The sequence below is a fragment of the Peromyscus leucopus genome, chromosome 14 (assembly GCF_004664715.2).
Source record: "Peromyscus leucopus breed LL Stock chromosome 14, UCI_PerLeu_2.1, whole genome shotgun sequence".
Taxonomy (NCBI): Eukaryota; Metazoa; Chordata; class Mammalia; order Rodentia; family Cricetidae; genus Peromyscus; species Peromyscus leucopus.
The window spans coordinates 53,285,988-53,306,531 of record NC_051075.1 but is presented as its reverse complement, the minus strand read 5'-3'; the positions used below and the strand labels follow the sequence as shown (position 1 = coordinate 53,306,531).

Here is a 20,544-nt window from a genome sequence, read left to right as displayed (position 1 = left end):
GGTTATTTATAAAGGTGACTTGGGGGGGGGCGTGCAGTGACTTTGGTTTGTCAGTTGCTGACTGGATGGTGCTAAGCCACCGCCGCCATATTCGTATCAGCCTGGCAGTGTGGACAGTAGGCCCTCTGTGAAATCACCCAGCTGGCCACAGACCAGAACTTAGGCCCCCAAACAAGCCTCAGACTTGAGGGAGGTTGATGTCATCTGCCTTATCCTGCGCCCCAACTTCATTGTTCAGCCTAATGTGTGGGAAATCAAGAGACTAGTTGTTGAAAGAGAACAAGGCCTTGTTTGTGCTAACAGGGTCATGCTGGAGGTTTTTACCGTAAATAACTCTGGAACAGTATGAAGAAAAACATTTGATCTGGCTTCACCCCCGCAGGAGTGTTGTTAGGGCAGCAACTGGTCTTTCATTCTCATTCCCTCCCTTCCTCCTCCTCTTCCTCTTCCTCCCGTGTGCCCCCCTCCGGTCGGTCGAGCATGACTGCTGCCTGTGTTAGGTCAGTGCAGCAAAGGCTGAGTGAGGCAGGAAGAGCCTCTGCCTGTTAGCCCACCGCCGCGCCGCCGCCACCGCCGCTGCCTGGGAGTTCCCACTTCCGGTTCTCAGCAGTGGTCCAGAAGCTTGAACACCGCTGGTGTGTGCAGCCCTGACGGGTGGGGATTTGAAGGAATCTAGTGTTGAAGCTGTTCCAGGTTGGCTCTGTTCGCAGTATCAACTGTGTGCTCTTCTGGCTTCCGGAAGTACAGCTGATGGACTTTGTATTTGCTCTTGACTGGGAGATCAGGGGAGGGCCAGAGAGATGCCTGAGTGGGTTCGAATTAGCAGGTACTGCTCTTGCAGAGGACTTGAGTTTGGTTCCTAGCACCCCATGGAGTGACTTACAGCCACCCATAACCCCAGCTCCAGGGCCACCTCCACATAGACAGACATAATTACAAATAAAAACAAATCTTACCCCAAAAATGAAGAAGAAAAATCAGTAAATTCTGTGTTCTTCAATTTTGAGATACAGTGGCAACTTGTGGTCTTGTGGTCTGCATATTTCTTTGTGCAGGAAGTTGAACTCAGAACTTCTAGAATACTCACTTTACTTAACACCTGCCCTGAGGTAGTCTGTCTTTTCTTTCCCCCATCTTAAGACATGGTCTCATGTAGCCTAGGCTAGGCTCAAACTTGCTATGTGGCTGAGGATAACTCTTCTGTTCTTCCTTTCTCTATTTCCCAAATGTTGAAATTGTAGGTATGGATTACTAGCCCTGGCTCCGCACTTTGTGTGTGTGTGTGTGTGTGTGTGTGTGTGTGTGTGTGTGTACGTACACATGTGAGAATCCCATGTGAGCATGTGGAAGTCAGAGGGCGGCTTGCAGGAGGAGTGGGTTTTCTGTTCTACTGTGTGGTTCCAGGGATTGGACCCAGATCACCAGGCTGTCACCAAGCACCCTCACTGGCTGAACCATCTTGCCAGCCAAAGCCTTTTGGAATTGTTTGCCAGTCTTTTTCCAGCCTAGAACACCCGGGTTTTTGTTTGTTTTGGTTAGGTTGTTTGAGATAGAGTCTTCCCTGGGAGCCCAGGTACTCACTGTAGTCTGAGGCGGGCCTCAGAGTTGATCCTCCTCTGCCCCACAAGTCCTGGGATTACAGGTATGAGCAGCCGACCCGGCTTCCTGTTAGATTATTCCTGTAGTTTACTCCTTATCAGATTATAAACCACATTCTGGAAGTGCTAGAGTTACCCTTGGATTCCTCACTGTTAGTTAGGGTTTCCATTGCTGTGATAAAACACCATGACCAAAAGCAACTTGATCTTCCAGCGTGTATTCCGGGAAGTGAGGGCAGGAACCTGGAGGCAGAAACAGAAACAGAGGCCATGGTGGAATGGAGCTTACTGGCATGCTCCTCGAGGCTTGCTCAATTTGTTTTCTTGTATTATCCAGGACCACCTGCCCAGGGTGGCACTGCTCCCAGTGAGCTGGGCTCTCCCACATCAGTCATTAATCAAGAAAACATCCCATAGGCTTGCCCACAGTCCAATCTGGTGGGTACATGTTCTCAATTGAGGTTCCCTCTTCCTCACTGATTCTGGCTTGTGTCACGTTGGTGAAACACTGGCCAGCACACTTACTCTCCCTTTCTGCTTTGCCGGGCCTTTGGACCCTACAGTTTCTAAGAACCCCGCTGTTTCCTTGAAGATGGACCCAGTTGTTTCCCTCTGTTCCCATGCAGTGACCATCTGGGCCCAGGGGTCCCTGAGTCTCGTTAACACAGCACACTGCTCTGCCGTCTCCTAATACAGTTTGGTGGGAAGAATGAGGATAACCTGACGGTTTAGGGAGTTCTGAGTTAGGACTAACAGACAGTTGTGATCAGTGCTGCTAGTCCTTCAAACAGTAACATTCCACTGAGTGCTTGTGTGACCCTCTTCACTGATCTCATGAAGTATGTGTCCTTACTTTGTGAGTAAAGCATGCCATGTTAAAGGCTTTACAGCCAGTAAGTGATGTAACTGTGCTTTAAACATGGACCAAAAGTCAGGCTCTAGAACCTTCCATCATTTTTCTTCCTTTGGTGTTTTTTTGTTTTTTGTTGTTGTTGTTTGTTTTTTTTGGGACCAGGTCTCACCTAGCCCAGCTGGTCTTGAACTCTGTGGACTTCCTCTGGACCCTCTTTGCCTCTGCCCAAGTGCTGTGACTGTTGACATGTACTACCATGCCCAGCTTAGGACTTCCCAGCTTTATTATTATTATTATTATTATTATTATTATTATTATTATTTTCTTTTACATGTATGGGTGTTTTGCTTGCATATGTACCTGTGTACCACATTCATGTCTGGTCCTGAAGGAGTCCAGAAGAAGACCTTGGATCCCCTGAGACTGAGTCACTGATGCGTGTGAGCCATCATGGGGGTCTTGGGGATTGAACTGGTTGCTCTGCAAGATCAACAAGTACTCCTACCTGCTGAGCCATCTCTCCAGCCCAGAACTTTTCATCTTAACTGCATCCTGTGTTGTCTCTCAAAGAAGAGAGTAGGCATCTTTGTTGAGGGTGTTTTTATTCTGTTCTAGAGCTTCTAGGCAGGACCTATGAGGTTGGTGGTAGTCCTTAAAATCCTTTACTCAGTATTATATCAGACTGACCATAGCCTAAGAAGAGTGTAGATAAGACCAACCTGAAGGGAGTTTCATCTTCACATTCCTTTTTTTGGGGTTGTTTTTTTTTTGGGGGGGGGCGTTCAAGACAGGGTTTCTCTGTGTAGTTTTGGTGGCTGTCCTGGATCTCACTCTGTAGATCAGGCTGGCCTCAAACTCACAGAGATCCGCCTGGCTCTGCCTCCCAAGTGCTGGGATTGAAGGCGTGCACAACCACCGCCTGGCCTCATCTTCACATTTCTATAAAAGTTATTTTTAAAAAATTTTAACAGCACTCGAGAGGCAGAGGCAGGTGGATCCCACCGAGTTCAAGGCCAAGCTGGTCTACAAAGCAAGTTCCAGGACAGCCAGAGCTACACAGAGAAACAAAACCAAAACCAGGGGAGGGGGGGCAATAAAAATGTAAGATTATTTTATGTGTGTAAGTGTTGCTTGTGTTTGTGTGTCTGTGCACATGTGTGATCCTGTTGCCTACGGAGACCAGAAGAGGGTGTTGGATCCCCTGGAACTGGAGTTTGAGATGGTTATTAGCTACTGTGTGGGTGCTGGGAATCAAGCCTGGGTCCTCTGGAAGAGCAGCCAGTGCTCTTGACTGCTGAGCCACCTTTCCAGCCCCTAGGATGGCTCTTTTGTCTGATGATTTTCTCATAGAATTGGGGTGGGGGTGGGGGTGGGGTACAGAGGCCAAATGTGACTCTTACCACATATCACATGACTGTCACAGATCATCTGGCTGAGTTAGTGTTTGTCAGGCTTCTCCACTGTAGCCATTCTTTATGCTGTGCTCTTTGGGATGAAGTCATTTAGTGCGGCCAGCCCACACTTAAGGAGAGGGGAGTTAGATTCCCTCCTTTTTTTTTTTTTCTTTTTCTTTTCTTTTTTTTTTTTTTCAGGGCTGAGGACCAAACCCAGGGCCTTGTGCTTGCTAGGCAAGCGCTCTGCCACTGAGCTAAATCCCCAACCCCTAGATTCCCTCCTTAAGGGTGTGGTATCAGTCTTCTGAAAGAGACTTGTCTCTCCTCTGTCAGTTGTTGGATTCATAGGTAGTGTATACTTCAGATCACAATCCATTTCTACTTTATTTGGAGATCCAGTTGTTTCCAGCTTTGGCTGCTCAGAGCAGTTTCCTTGGGCTTGTCTCTTACATGCTCCCACCCTTGGGGTTTTGTTTTTGATGGCTTCCTCACTTCCTGGCATTATAAGATATTATGATCATGTATATTTTCTGATTGGTCCTAGAATCCAGGATCCCCATTTCTCCAGAGAGCCCTGGTTTTGTTTATTGGATTGTCTGTTGTTAGAATAGATAGTATTCTTAATAAGTTTTTTTTTTTTTTCTGATGCCCTTCCCAACAATTGTAGCAACAGCTGGCCAAATAGTCCCATCTTTGCAATTTTGGAGCAGTGGTGTCTGTGAGCAGCAGGAGTGGGCTGGGATGGAGAAGAGAGTCGTGGTAAGGGGACCAGGGAGAGAGCCAGGGTGTGGGAACATTCAGGTTCCTCTAGGTCCTGATGCAGTACTGTATGAGATCAGACCATCATCAATACAGAGGGTCAGGTCACTAAGAGCGCCCGTGTGAACTCACTCCATTTGTGTCTTTGGCAGGCTGTGGTTGAAAATGACAGAGACCTTCCTGATAAATTGTTCATGTTTTTTTTTTTTTTTTTTTTAAAAAGCCAGTAGTGCACGCCTTTAATCCCAGCACTTGAGAGGCAGAGCCAGGAGGATCTCTGTGAGTTCGAGGCCAGCCTGGGCTACCAAGTGAGCTCCAGGAAAGGCGCAAAGCTACGCAGAGAAACCCTGTCTTGAAAAAAAAAATTGTTCAAGCAGACTTACGGTCAAACGTCCTGTACAGACCCAGGCTCTTGAAACACTTGTCCCTTCCTCCACGTGAACACTGTCTGTTTTATCCCTAAGTGTTTCATTGGCCTGAGCTAACTACAGTCCCTTCTACGTTGGGGCAGGTTGTTAACCTTATTTAGTGACGGAATTGGTCAGCAGGCAGGCCTCGGGACCAACTCAAGAACCTGCTCCTAACCACTGCTTAGACTAGTCCAAGAAGATAGAATTCTAGATGCCTATTTCCCCAGTGAGCCATTTTCTCACTCCGTTGACAGTTTCGGTGTGAGTATTCACATCATCTTGACATCAGATACTGTGCTTATACAATTAACACCTTCTCCTCACTTTTCAAGTTGTGAATTTGGGTTTGCTTTTCATTAGAAACTGTTACCTAGAAACAACATTTTATTACTTCCTATTCCATGAGGTAATTTGTGGACAAAATTTTAATATTAGCTTTGTTTAATCCGAGAATCCTATGGTGATCACTACAAATATTTTGTTGTTTAGCCGGGAATGGCAGTGCAGGGTGATTTATGGCTGTAATCCTTCACTGAGCAGTTAGGCTTCAGGAGTCGGACCCTATAGGAAGATTACCCAAGTTTGATGCCTGTTGAGTTCCAGCCCAGCTGTAATCAAAATTCTGTAATTAAAGGAAAGTTAAAAACATCATTTGTGCCTGGTGTAGTGGTGCACGACTTTAATTCCAGCACTAGGGAGGCAGAGGCAGGCAGGTTTCTAAGTTCAAGGCCAGTCTGGTCTATGGAGGGAGTTTCAGGACGCCAGGCCTATACAGAGAAACTCTGTCTTGAAAAACCGGAACAATAACAAACAAAACAAAAAGCAACATCATTTGCTTGGACTGCGATCCTAGCACTCAGGGGACTGAGGCAGGAGAGTTACCACAAATTCCAGGCTACCCACTACTACAAGGCAAAACCCTACCTGGAAAACCAATAACTAGATTAATTCATCATTTCAGCCCATAGACTGTCGGCTGTAATCAATCACTGAGTTTGTCCCAGTTTCCTATTCTTTAGTTTTAGCACCTGCTGGTTTATATAATGGTGTTGGGGTTAGGGGATGCAATTTGGTTTTTTGTTGTTGTTGTTGTTGTTTCTTTGTGAGACTAATAGCTTTGCTATTAAGTAACTGCAGTTATTTGTACTTGGTAGAAAGCCTACTGGTTTTCAGGAAAATATTAAGATCTATTAGAATACCCAGCAGTTCGTATGTGTTAGTCCAACCTGAAAGCTCAAGTGCTTAGATTTCTAAGTATCCAAATGACTACTCTTACATGTTTGGATTAACCTAAGTGATAAGGAAAGAATTTTTTTTCCTTTTTCAAGACAGGGCTTCTCTGTGTTGTTGTTTTTTTTTTTTGTGTGTGTGTGTGACTGTCCTGGATCTCGCTCTGTAGACCAGGCTGGCTTCGAACTCACAGAGATCCACCTGGCTCTGCCTCCCAATTAAAGGCGTGCACCACCGCCACTGGGGAAGGATAGAATTGTGATGGCCAAAGGAGCACTGAGCATCATTACACATTATTTCTGGAAGGCAGATTTCATGCTGATGAGGGCGGTGTTGGAGTTGCTGTGGGGGCCCCTGCAAGCGTCACAGCTACCAGAGAAATGATCCTCATGAGGTAAAAACAAAACTCTGGTCAGCATGACTTAGCTGGTGCTGGGTCAACTGCTTCTAGAGTCTGACCAAGCTGTTTCTTTTTCTCACATTTAAACACAGTAAACTTTGGAGACAAGTTTCCATATGACAAGTTGTCACAACACAACAAAACTTTAGGCATGGCTACATCTCTCCAGCCAAGCGCTTGTGACCTTAGCCATAAGAATGAATTTTATTGATTGATAAAAGTGTTCTGGATTAGGGCCTAGGGAGGAAGGGCCTGTAATAAGCAGAAAGATGTGTTCTGTTGACTGAGAGGATTGCTCGGGATTTGGGGGGTTTAGATGAAGCCTGGCACTGTAGAACAGCAAAAGATCACCAGGTTGTTAGACAACATCCACTCCGGCCTTCCAGGTGAACAGGCACCGTTTCCTCCCATAAGAAAAAAGGCCGTGTGTGTGTGTGTGTGTGTGTGTGTGTGTGTGTGTGTGTGTGTGTGTGTGACAGTTCTGGTCTCTAGTGCTTTCTGTAAGCTGAGACCTCTACAGGTTGGGGCTGGAGAGACGGCTCAGCAGTTCAAAGCCTTGTTTCTCTTGCAGAGGACTTGGGTTCAGTCCCAGCAGCCTCACGGTACCTCACAACCAACTGTAACTCCAGTTTCAGAGTGTACAATGCCGTCTTTTTTTTTTTTTCTGGTTTTTCGAGACAGGGTTTCTCTGTGTAGCTTTGCGCCTTTCCTGGAACTCACTCTGTAGACCAGGCTGACCTCGAACTCACAGAGATCTGCCTGGCTCTGCCTCCCGAGTGCTGGGATTAAAGGCGTGCGCCACCACCGCCCGGCACAATGCCGTCTTTTGACCTCTAGACACACGTGTTACACGTACATACATGCAGGCAAAATACTCACACACGTAAAATTAAATCTAAAGAAAAAAAAAAAAGATGGGTCTTTCATTCAGCGCTCTAGTAATGCAGTTGAGTCTTTGTCCTAGAATGAACTTAACCTCTAATGGATTTTCAGGTGTCATGGAACAGACAGAGCAAGTAGTTCTTCCACGATTGTAGTTTCTCTGCACAATGTAGGGGGACATTGAGAAGTACCAGTTGGAGATATGAATTGTTGTGGAGTCCTTCAGAGGAACACAACTGAGTTCTTGATTTCTGTTCAAATCATTCCATGCAACATTGTTACCAATGCTTTAACAAGAGTTTTAGGACCTGCGTTTAAGTACTTTTATAATCCGAAATGGCTCCTTTCATTAAATAAGAAAAAAAAAATCATTGAAGGACACTTTTAATATTTTAGGAGAAAATTAAAGTGATCATAATCTCTCTTCTAGGAAATAAGATGGTTGGGCAAATGTGTGCCAGCTCTTACAAATGCTGTTAAATTGAGCTGTCTGTCTAGGCCAGTGACCTGGCCTGGTCCTTGCCTGAGTGTGGAGAAGATGGAATCTCTGCTGGTTCACTGCTGGAAGCTTCCTGCTTACTCCCTGTTGGCCTGCACTGGCTCTCTTTCGATTAAAGGAATCTTAACAACCGACTTCCACTCCCTGGAGAACTAGACTAATGGCGCAAGCAATAATGAAGTCTCTTTCACCCAGAGTCACTCTAGAGTTCTGTGTTGTCTGAGACACCATTCATAGGACATTAACCAACTTGGGGTTTTCACATCGGCTTTGTTCCTCCAGTCTACCTTTTTAATTTTTTTTCATATTTATTTTATATGTATGGATATTTTGCCTGTGTGTATGTATGTTGTATCACATGTGTGCCTGGTAACTGAGGAGGTCAGAAGAGCGTGTCATATCCTCGAACTGGAGTTCTGGACAGTGGTGAGGTCACCTTTGGGTGCTAGGAATCAGACCCAGGTCCTCTGCAAAAGCAACAAGTGCTCTAAACCACTGAGCATCTCTGCAGTCTGTCTTTTTGAACTGTCCTTTAGAGTTGTCAGTGTGCTTTGGGGAGGCTGGCGGCAGGGAAGTGAGTGTTTAGTGGGTGAACTGATTCTCAAGAAGGAAGTGTGGCACCACACTGGCTGCATTAGTTTGGGGTTTGATTAGTTTCCAGACCTTTTTGCTTATAGTATGGGTGTAGTCAGGGTTATCAAGCAGTTTGCTTGCTTGCTTTTTCCCTTAGTTGATTATCCAGGAAAAGCATCCCATGAACAGAGGCTTTGAGGAGTCTTCAGGGCCAAGTGTTCCTTTGCTGAGGTCATGACCCCTGTGGCTGCCTGCTGGTCTCTGAGGTGTGAGTGCAGACAGCAGCGCTGTGTACATCTGAGAGGACTGTCAGCTGCTGCAAGCTCTCTGCTGTCTTCACTTGGTTGATGTTCTTCTCTAAGTTTCCGCTTATTCCCCCACATCCACCATGGTGTTCCGGAGTCTGTGCACCTCTAGCACGGGTCCTTTGCACTGCGTTCTTCCATCTGTCCTCTTTCCGCGTCTTGTTTGCAGCAAAGGTGTCTTTTTGAAGAGAAAGTTAGGCTTATCATCTATGTCTAAGATTCATTTTTTATTTGTGTGTGTGTGTGTGTGTGTGTGTGTGTGTGTGTGTGTGAGAGAGAGAGAGAGAGAGAGAGAGAGAGAGAGAGAGAGAGAGTTTAACCTATTTGAATGGACAAACTTACTGTTGTTTGGGGTGTTTTATCTTTTAGTCCAGTCCTTGTGTCTTTTAAAAAGCTTTATTAATTTTAGTTGTGTGTACATGTGTGCCTGTGTGTGGGTATGTACACATGAGTGCAGGAGCCCCAGAAGGCTGGAGACAGTAGATGCCCTGGAGCTGAAGTTACAGGTGGTTGTTAGCCACTAAGCATCGGTGCAGAAAGAGCAGTGCATGCCATCTCTCCAGCTCCCCACGGTCTTTGTAGTTTGTTTTGTTTTCTGAAACAAGGTCTCATAAACTTGACTGATCTTGAAGTCTCTATGTAGTTGAGGATGACTTTGAACTTCTGACTTTCCTCCCTCCACTTGGGCAGTATTGGGATTGCTGGTGTGTATTGCCACCCTCAGTTTTTATATGGTGCTGGGGATCAAGCCCAGGGCTTTATGTGTGCCCTCTTCAGCTGAGCAACATCCCCAACCCCTGACTGTCTTTTTTATGTTATCTGTCTGCCCAGTTTCTATAATTGCCCTTCCTCGGAATTCTTTACTAAGTAACTTTTTTATTCTTTAGATTACAGATTCTGCTGGCCATATTCTATACGCCAAAGAGGATGCAACTAAGGGGAAGTTTGCCTTTACCACGGAAGATTATGACATGTTTGAAGTGTGTTTCGAGAGCAAGGGTAAGTCATCACAGTGTTTTCCCTGCACCAGGCCTCCTCGCCAGCTCTGCAGAGCTACCTGCTGGAGTCAGCACTTGATTTCTAGCTTCATTCGCTTCTTGTTCATCTAATACAGAGACCCAATGCCTGTAGCTTTGGTGGCATCTTTTAAAAGATTGTCTGGGTGGAATTAAAGGTTGAGGAAGTATAGCACAGAGGATTTGTAGGCAGTGGAGCCTCCTGTCTGGTACTACTATATGGTGTGTGTGTTGGGACATGTGTTCCATCTCCTCATATGCTGTGGATGTTAATGTATCAGTGTAGGTTCTCATCTACAGATCACTCCCATAGCAGATGTTGGTAATGGAGAGGCTGGCCTGTGTAATGGTAAAGTCCTCTGGAGCTGGAGGGGACTCAGATAGTTTCCACTTAGTTTTGCTTTGAGCCTAAATCTTCTGTCCTAAAATCTGGAAAAAGAAAAAGTAGATTATCTATTTGCCAGGCAAATGCAGAAAGCAAAATAACTAGAAAGGTCTTTCTTTCTTTCTTTCTTTCTTTCTTTCTTTCTTTCTTTCTTTCTTTCTTTCTTTCTTTCTTTCTTTCTTTCTTTCTCTCTCTCTCTCTCTCTTTCTGTCTTTCTGTCTTTCTCCCTCCCTCCCTCCCTCCCTCCCTCCTCCCTCCCTCCCTCCTTCCCTTCCTCCCTCCCTTCCTCTCTTTCTCTCTTAGCTTTAAAGATCCTTTAGGGCCTTCAAATTAGCCAAGGAAATAGGATAACTATTCTAACAAGAAGTTATAGTTTATGCTCAGATCAGCCAGAGGCCTATGTTTTTTGTGGTTTTAATTGGGATTGGAAAGTGCTAATGCTATATGCTATGACACACAGAAATGGGAGACTGTGGTAGACAGAGAATACTCAAGAAACAGGTATAGTAACTTGCACCTACAATCCCAGCACCCGGGACACTGAGGCCACAGGATTACTGTGAAATTGAGGCCATCCTGGGCTACAGTGTGAGAATATCTTTAAAAAAAAAAAAAAAAAAAAATTAAAGAGACAGGAGAGAAAAAGGTGGGGTTTTGTTGTTTGTTTTTTGCCATGGTGGAGATTGCACATGGGGCCTTGCATTTGCCGGGTGATACTGGCACAGAAATGTATTCCTAGACCAAGAAGGAGCGGATCTGATCACTTAGACAAGCAAGCCTGAGAACTATTTAAGTTTACTATGTGGCTCAGGCTGGTCTTGAACTCCCAGTGAGCCTTCTGCCTTGGCCTCCTGAGTGCTGGCGTGATAAGTGTGTGCCACCATTCCTGCCACCTCGGCCCCAATGTTAGGATGCTCCCGCACATCAGTCATTAATGAAGAAAATGCCCTACAGACTCACCTAAAGGCAATCTGATGAAGGCATTTTCTCAGTTGAGGTTTCTCTTGCCAGATGAATCTAGATTGTGTCAAGTTGACAAAACACTAACCAGGACATCCCCCTGTCAGGTTGGTTGGTTTATTTATAGACTTTATTTTATGTGTATGTGCACCACACGCATACCTGTTGCTGAGAAGGTCAGAAGAGGTCATAGGATCCTTTGGATTTTGAGTTAAAGATGGTTGTGAAATACCAGGTGGATGCTGGGAACCAAATCCCAGTCCTGTGCAAGAGCAACAGGTCTGACCACTGACCCATCATTCATGCTTGCCTCTTAGCCTTCTAATGAGGAGGGAAAGCAGATTGGTACCACAGATTTCAGGGTCACTCCCATAAGTACACACGGGATTTGCCCGGGCAAAGAGGCTGCTCTGGCTGCCTTGAGTATAGACTTGTTGGTTTAATATTCAGAAAATACCCCTGGTTGTCTTGGTCTGTTTTGAGTTTGTAGGTTTTGGGTTTGGCTGTTTTTGTTTTTGTTTTTTAAGTGCTTAAAAATTTTTTTTCTATGTGTGTATGGTGTGTGTGTGTGTGTGTGTGTGTGTGTGTGTGTCTGTAGCTTTACTTTTTAAAATTTACATGAGTCTGTCTGTCTGTCTGTCCTCCATTATTATCAGATCATTTGAAAGCTGAGATTGTACCTTTGGAAAGTCTCCCTAGTGCAGTTCTAGCTCCCAGTGAGCATCCCATCAGTACCATTTGAATTGACTTCAGCCAGTTTCAGAAAATGTCTGTCTCTCAGGCAGCAAAGAATATAGTAACATTCTCTGTGGCCAGTGACATCAAGAAACCCATTGCTTAAATGGCACTAGATGTGCCTAAGGCTTCTAATTTCATGCAGGCAGTTTTTCTTTTGTTGTTGCTTCTTAGTTTTTCGAGAAGGGTTTCTCTGTGTAGTCCTGGCTCTCCTGGAACTCACTCTGTAGACCAGGCTGGACTCAAAACTCACAGAGATCTGCCTGTCTCTGCCTCTCAAGTGCTGGGATTAAAGGCGTGCGCCACCACTCCTGGCTTCATGCAGGCAGTTTTTAATTCTATAAATAGGAAAAATCCAGGAAATTGTGGACTTTCCCCTCCTGCTTAGTGTCTTAAGATGGGCTAAATCAGATGAGTTTTCTCCTGAGATTGCCGCATTGCTTGGGCCCATTCTCCCAGATGGCCATTTCCTTCTAAGAAGCATCTAACTAAGGCTTATACTCAGACTGTAAGTTTGGCTTTTTTTTTTTTTTTTCTTTTTTGACCTTTTCTAACTCTCAAAAGCTTAATGGGGATATCCCTAAAACTTTTTATTCACCTATTAAAATAGACCCTACTTTGGTCAATGTTGGAATCAAAGAGAGGAGTATTAGATAAGACCTACCTACATTGTCAACACTGTGGTTTGTTTTCAGTAATCTAAGCTTAGCATACCCTGTAATCCTAAGAGATCCTGACTGTCTTTCAGAACGTGACGGCTGTTTCTGAGATGTAGAAATGGGGCCCCCTCCTTGTTGACCAGCATGCCACTCAGGTTCATGCTGCTGGGACTTGAGGATCTTGTCCAGGAAGGCTGTGTTTTCTTTCTCCTAATCTGCCCTCCACACCAGTTGCAGTCTCCCGTGTCCTGCTCGGAGATGATTGCCAGCAGCACGCTCTGCTTGTCCCCGGCACCCTGCACAGAGCGAAGCTTTGTCTGCAGTGGTGGTGACTGCAGTCCAGGCCAGGACTTTGCTGCTGCAGAGTGGCTGGGAGCAGCTCTGACTGTTTCCTTCTATTGAGAAGATATTCTTAGGGAGAGAGAGGGCGGCTGGGTGATTTCCCAGAATTTGAAGTATTCTGCACAATGAGTCTTTTGATTTCTTTCTCAGGAACCGGGCGGATACCTGACCAACTCGTGATTCTAGACATGAAGCATGGAGTAGAGGCGAAAAATTATGAAGAGGTATGTACGGCTCCGGCAGACAGAAGAGGGAGTAGCACTGAGAGGTTGGTGTGACCTAATCAGGCCAGTGGGCTGCACTTTGCCCAGAAGCTGTGGTTTTCTCAGCAGTCATGTGACAACCAGCTACTGTCCCAGTGATACAAAAGGTTGTAGTAACAGACTTGAACAGTAATCTGGCTGTGATTATAGCCAGTGGACTGAACCAGCTGGCTGTGCAGCTGTGTTGGTATGGTAAGGAGTTCAGTCATGCCGTTAGCATTCTAGGGGCAGAAGATGCACAAACTATTTTTTAAACTAGAATTCAGTCAAAAATTTTAAATTCCTACCCCCCTCCCATATATACCATAGGTAGGTATCAATCTTAGGGCATAGATTCAGTGCTGTTTAGTCTCCAATAGCTGTGCTGGTTTTGAGAGCCGGTACTAGTCAAAAATTGACTTTCAGTTAAAGTAATTCCAGACTTAAGGAAGAAGGCAGGGTGGTACAAAAAGCTGCCTGGGGCAAGAGACTGTGATAATGAGTAGGAATTTGAGGAGGCCCTTGTGGTGCACACCTGTGCTCCTAGCACTTGGGAGGCAGAGATATGAGGATCACCACAGTTTGAGGCCAGCCTTGGCTACCTGGTAAGTTCTAGGTCAACTTGGGTTATATAGCAAGACCCTGTCTCAAAAAAACAAAAGAAAGACAAATTTTATTCTGGCAGGAAATAGAATAGAACAATAGAAATGGATGTTTTTGGGTATCCTAAAGAAAAGTTGCTTTAAGGGGTTTCAAAGAATTTTTAGAAATGATGAACAGACATTGCTGTGGCAAAACTTTGGAAGGAAATTGTCCTAAAATGGAAGCAGATAGGAAGTGATTGGCCATTTGTGCATCAGGAAGTGGTAGCCTAATGATGCTAAGTCCATGGAGCTTTCCTCTTGCTTCTGTTCATGTGTTCAATTGAGTGAGACCAGGGTTTCTTAGAAGCAGTAGATAAAGCAAGCGATACAGTAATGAACAGAAGACGGTTCCCAGTAGAGACTAAATTGCTTGTATCTCCAGGCTCGTTTAATTAAAAGAAAGTAGGAGAGCCTCTTTATTTGATGAGTTTAAAAGTGAAATCTTAAGTCTTCAAGATTTTGAAATAAAATAACACATTTAAACTGCTATTGTGAGATATTAAACACTAAGAAAATTGTGGCATTTTGTTTTGTTTTTGAGACAGGGTTTCTCTGTGTAGCCCTGCCTGTCCTGGAATTTACTCTGTAGACCAGGCTAGCCTCAAACTCAGATCTACCTGCCTCTGCTTTCTGAGTGCTAGGATTAAAGGCGTGCGCCACCACCAAACTGTGGCTATTTTGCATAATATTTTTATTCTTTGGGAAATTCATATATGTACATGATGTATTTTGGCCACATGCATCCCTACGTGTCTTTTTTTTTTTTTCTCTGTTTTTATTTTATGTGCACTGGTGTTTTGCCTGCATGTATGTCTGTGTGAGGGTGTTGGTTCCCCTGGAACTGGAGTTACAGACAGTTGTGAGCTGCCATGTGGGTGCTGGGGATTGAACCCAGATCCTCTGGAAGAGCAGTCAATACTCTTAACCACTGAGCCATCTCCAGCCCCCTCCCCCCAGTGTCTTTTATCTTCATATCTTTGTTATTGTTGTTTTTCGATTTTTTGACAAAGTTCCACTGAGTCTAGTTAGTGCTGTCCCTGTGCCATGGGTGTGGGGCATGAGCAACCTAACAGTGGCAACACTCCCAAGAACAACGACTCGCTCTCTCCTAGCAGCCACTAACCGCCAATAGCTCCTCAGCCAGGTTGGGACTCTTGAGCCTCAGGCTTGATCTTGTTCAGACCTTGTTCAGCTACTGTGAGCTCTTCATGTGTGTAAGGGCCATGCCATGTGTGTGGCCAGCATTTCCAGCACACCTCCCTGTCCTGTCCTTGAGAGCTTACATTCTCCCACACACACACGATGTTCCCTGAGCCTCGGAGGGGTTGAATTACAAGAGTCAGGACAGTGTTTTCAGTGCCTTCTTACTGCTGCTGTTTCTACCCATAGACCATTCCCTGAAACAGACATTCATTGCTTCCTACTGTATATATAACCTGTTGTAACTTAGTCCTATCCTTAAGGCGCATATGTACTCAATAACAGGGCACCGAAAGCCCTATTACACTGCGGACATATCATATTCCCCCCAAAACAGCTGGCACTACTGTGCCTTTATAGAAAGAATGGTATGGATACTACTATCATACCACAGGAATTATGCCTATAATTCATATCCTTTCCAGTATCTTTAAGTGTTACTAACACTGGAAAAGGAGTTTTTTGGGTTTTTTTTTTTTTTTTTTTTTGACCCTCTGCTTAATATAAGAGGGGAATCCCTAGCGGAAAGGAACTACATCGCTTCCTTTGCCTGCTTCCTGCTTTGGATGTCTGGCATGTCCTAAGCTTTTTACGCACATGATTACCACATAGCTCTAAGGTTCTGCTTCCTAACCACAAACTCTTGCCCACCACTGTCTTTAATGACTTCCCCCACCCAGCTCCCAACAGCAGAGCAGATTGAGGCAAAGGCAGAGTAGTTAGGACAGGCCACAGTCAGTCCTTTTTTGAGTCTGTGGCTAGGCTACTAGACTTGGATCTTGCTTAGCAATAGCTGTGACTTGTCTTGGACTAAGAATACCTGTGATAAAGATAACAGAAGCATTTTGTTTCCTAGTTAATTGCTGGAGAGCACTGAGCATATTTAGAGGTTTTGAGACATTTAATTTTAAGCCCTGGAGATAATGGAGACCCTTTATCCCAAAAGGATTTGGACCATTTGGCATCAGGAAGGCAGCATATTTCCTTTTCTTCACATCCAGCACCTCAAGAATGTGGACTCAGTTGTGAAATCCTGTATTGTCCTGTAATGCCTTACTGTTGTAGCCCAGGCTGGCCTGGAACTCACTGTGCAGCCCCAGGCTGAGCTCAGACTGTCAGTCCCTTTAATCTCAGCCTCTTTGATACTAGGAATGCAGGCCTGTATCACACGGCTTAATCAGTGTCTTAATAGTGGGACAGAATAGCACATTAACCTGTTGAAATTTTATGAGGGACTTAATTAGTAAAAATCCCTATATAGCCTTAATAGAAATGTGGCATTTGAAAGACAGAATACTTGCTATATATAATGTAAAGAAGCCTAAAATCTTACATTTTGAATTCAATGACAAGGAGTGCTTTATACACAGAAACAGATGTTTGGTCGCTTGTGTTTTAAGGACTTCTGTAACTGTCTCGCCTCTGCCCCTTAGATGGTGACATCTCGTAGATTCATTATGTGCATCTAGCCTTTTTCTTCTCTCATTTTTAAGGAGCTTGTGCTCTGTGAACTGGAGTAGCTGTTTGCAGGGATAGACTCCCTGGTTGTATAACTGGGGAGACTGTCAGGTTTCAAACAGACCAAATGGCTGGGGTGTCTATTAACATATCAAAGCAGACCTGGCCTCCAGGTTCTCCCCAATTTCTCAGCCCTTCTGGCTGGCATACCCTGCCCTCCACCCTGAACTCTACAGCCCAGGGGCTGGGCTGCCCTTCCGCCAGCTGCTCTTCTCTATATAATCCAATCATTTTGGTTACCTGGTCCGTTTGTATACTCTGTGCATCCTGGCTACTGCACCTGCCCCTGCCCCCGCCCCGCTCCCCAGGGCCCAGCTCAGCCTGGTCATGTCCACTCAGGACTTTCCCAGATGTCTCTGCCTCTGGCTGTGCTCTTCCACATGTCTATAGTAAACTTTCTCCCCCATCATACCTAGGAGCAGTCATGTCCTTTCCTTTCCTTTTTCATTCATCTGGTGCCAAAGGCGGTTTTTCATAAAGAAGGAGCTGTGATAAATCCCTAACTCCTGAGCTGTGTAAATGTCCACGTTTTCAACATGAGGAAGTCCTGTTTCAGCTAGGTTCCATTAGTCTGCCATTCTATCAGTAGACACTCCAAAAACAGAGTTGGGGCCGCAACTGAGACTTCCCAAGGGTTCTGGTTCTCTGAATGCTGTCAGGAAAGAGGAATTGTGCTTCCATACACCAGTTCCACAGTTAAAGGACAGGCCATGAGGAAGGTCCTTGAAACGTGGTTGATCGGTGTGCGAGTTTTCCCTCCTTTCCCTGCCCATCCTGGAGACTGTCAGGTGATCAAAACAGGAATAAAGGAGAGCTTTCCCACTTTCCTGCCTGCGGTTGAACTTACTATCTGAACTTGACTTTGACAGCCTCTGGCCTTGTGAGCTGCTCTGAACGGGCATAGGGGCTGTGGGCCTCCCCTGGTGCCAGGAGATTGGTGCTTGGATCTGGGTCTTTACCTTTACTTTTTGTTAGCCCCTACATTTATTGCTTTGCCTTTGGAACTTAGGGGAGCTGATTTGGTTTTTTTGTTTTTTTGTTTTTGTGAGGTGAGGCATGGAGGTAGCAAATTAATTTGAGTGAATTTGGCTTGTAACAGGAAACTTTTTGCGTGGGTCTTGAAGTGGTTCGGTTTATTTGTTCTGCTTAGTTTTGCTTCGGTGATAATGTTTTTTTTTTCTCAGTGCCATTATAGATAAGTAAGTCGTTGAACTCTTTGGATTCACGGCTTCATCAGAGTGGTGGGCATGGATGCAGTTTAGGAAGAGCTTAATTTATTGATGCTCTGAAGGTCATAGACAGGGAAAGGCCACATGGCTTTGGTTTTTTCTAAGTCATATGGACTAGTCACGTTATCATGTTCAAGTAGTAGATACTGTGGGATGGAAGGTTTTTCTGGGCAAGTGGGCTTTATGGAAAAAAGATTCAGAGTGATCTTCACACACAGAGCACTTGCTTAGGGGCCCACAGTCCTTGAGAAAGCTGGCTCCTACAGGCCATTGCTGTGTGTTAGGTGATTTCCTTGAGTTCAGGCTTGAGATACAAGTCAGAACAATAATGTGTGAATGTGTCAGTGTATGGGTGTTAGTTGTGCCAACCATAGCTTTAGGGTTAGGGAAAAGAAGCTGTCATGGACAGGAGTGACTGAAGGAGTCCTCATAATTAACACTTGTAGATAAATAGGATAAATAGGATTGGGTAGCATGAGATTGTATGCTTCTGAACTACAGGATTAATATAATATTCTTGGGTTTTAGGGCCGAGCTTTGCAGTTTTGATGCTAAATAAATGCCCGAGCTGGGTGAAGAGTCAAGAGACCATGATGCTGCTAATGGCTGCATCCCCACCAAAAGGGCTGACTATGGAATGTTTAGTTTCCTTCTCTGTAAAATGAGGGACTCATAAAATGAGTACCTTGTTCCTCTAATAGTCTTTGATTAGTTAATGGCTACATGCAACATATCGGGAGAGTGGCACCCCCTAGTGGAAGATTTGTGTTACACATTGTCATGGCCCGCCTTTATCAAGCTCTGGGTAAAATACCTTATTTTCAGTCTTAGGAGAAAAAAGTAGCTAGAGTATGAGTCTGTCTTCATGAAACATACAACCTGGTGTTCTTCAGGAAACCTGAAGCATTAAATCAGACATTTAGATGAGCAGAACAGCAGTTGAGGGGGGTGGTGGGTTTTCATTTGCTTTCAAACAAGTGTTAATTTTACTTGCCGTGATGGGGATCGAACCCAAGGCTTCATGCATGCTAGTCAAGCACTCCGCCTGTCATGCTACATCCTAGCCTTGAGATGTCTCTTTAGATTTGTACTGACTGGTTTATAAAGTCTTGGTGTATTTGTTGAATGCTTAGTCCTGGGCAAGTGAGGAGGGTCTTCTGGAAAATACACTCAGAATTTCTTTTCAAGTTTTACTCTTGACAGAGTAAAACAGTAAAACAGAATAGTAGCAATGGAAAAACTGGGAAAGTTCTTAAATGTTACTAGTCTGAAAAACTTTTTTAAAAATTTTATTTATTTATATTTTATATATGAGTGTTCTGCATGTATACCTGCACACCAGAAGAGGGCATCAGGTTCTATTACAGGTGGTGGGTGTGGGTGCCGGGAATTGAACTCAGGTACTCTGGAAGAGCAGCCAGTGCTCTTAACTGCTGAGCCAACTCTCCAGCCCTAGTCTGAAAAACTTAGCCAGACCCCTCTGACCTTTTTGGGGGGGAGTATAATTGTTCACCTTTTGGCGGGGGGAGAGCACTTGCTTGCTTGCTTGCTTGCTTGATTGATTGATTGATTGATTGATTGATTGATTGATTTATTTTAGGTGGGGTCTTGTGCGGCCTGGGCTCACCCCAAACTTATTGTATGGTAGGCAAGGCTGCCCTAGAGCCTCTGATCCTCCTGCTTTCCCTCCCAAGTGCTGGGGTCACGAGTGTGTATCACCACACCTAGATGTATGTGTGCGTGCGTGCGTGCGTGCGTGCATACATGTGTGTGTGTAGGTGTAGGGTCAGCGTCTCCCTCTGTCACCCAGGCTGGTCTCATTCACAGCAGTCCTCCAGCCTTGGCATCCTGATCACTTAGATGATAGGCTCTTCACCCTGCTCCTCCTTCCCTTTTGATTCAGGAGCATCCTAGTGTGGCCACTGCTTTCCTTCATGGGAATTTCTAGAACCTACAGAGTGAATAGTACACTCTGATAGACTTTTTGTCTCATCTCACTTCCACCAAGCTGTGAGAGCGTGAGAAGTGACTTAATTAATGTCTCTGGGTCTTCGTTTGTTTGCTAAAGACATAAGGGTGGTCATACTCTCCATGGTTGAAAGATACGGTACAATATAAAATACCCCATTCTGAACATGTGTTAAAGGGCTAATTAGTCATGCTGCTTAAGCCTCTCTCTGTCCTTCCTTCCTTCCTTTCCTCCCTCCCTCTCTCTCCCTCTCTAGCACTTTCTTCTTCTCTCCTTCCCTCTTCTGGTGCTGAGGACTGCACCTGGGCCTAGTGCATGTTAGACAAGCGCTCTACCACTGAGCTAGGTCCTTAGCCCCCGTTTTACTTTGCTGTTTTGAAAGAGGAACTCACTACGTTGCCCAGGCTGGCTTTGGGCTCACTCTATAGTCCAGGAAGGTCTCCTGCATCCGTTTCCCAAGTAGCTCTCACCAAGCCCAGCTCTCGGCCTTACTCGTGAGCCTGTTATTTGCTGGTGCCTGATCACCCACCTCCAAGCATGTGTGTGTTGGTTTGGGTAGTAAACTACACCTTGTAGTTGAGCTTTTTAGTCTCTTTGCTTACTTCGGTGCAGAGTGTCTCCTGAACAGAACCTGCACCCCGCCATCCCCACCGTTCTGTTAGGTTGTATACGAGGCTGTATTTTGTCACGACATTGGATACGCATATACCATTGTCCTTGGCTCCTATTCTCTCCCTGTCTG

The 20,544-nt window shown here is 45.1% G+C and overlaps 1 protein-coding gene across 1 annotated transcript in view; it reads left to right on the top strand.

Annotated features, from left to right (window-relative positions):
- The window catches only part of Tmed10 (transmembrane p24 trafficking protein 10), a 35,589-nt gene that overhangs the window by 7,360 nt on the left and 7,685 nt on the right, over positions 1–20,544 (top strand). The window contains exons 2-3 of the mRNA XM_028876495.2: positions 9,791–9,902; positions 13,151–13,224. Coding sequence (XP_028732328.1) covers positions 9,791–9,902; positions 13,151–13,224 — 186 coding nt within the window. The remainder of the gene's footprint in view (positions 1–9,790; positions 9,903–13,150; positions 13,225–20,544) is intronic.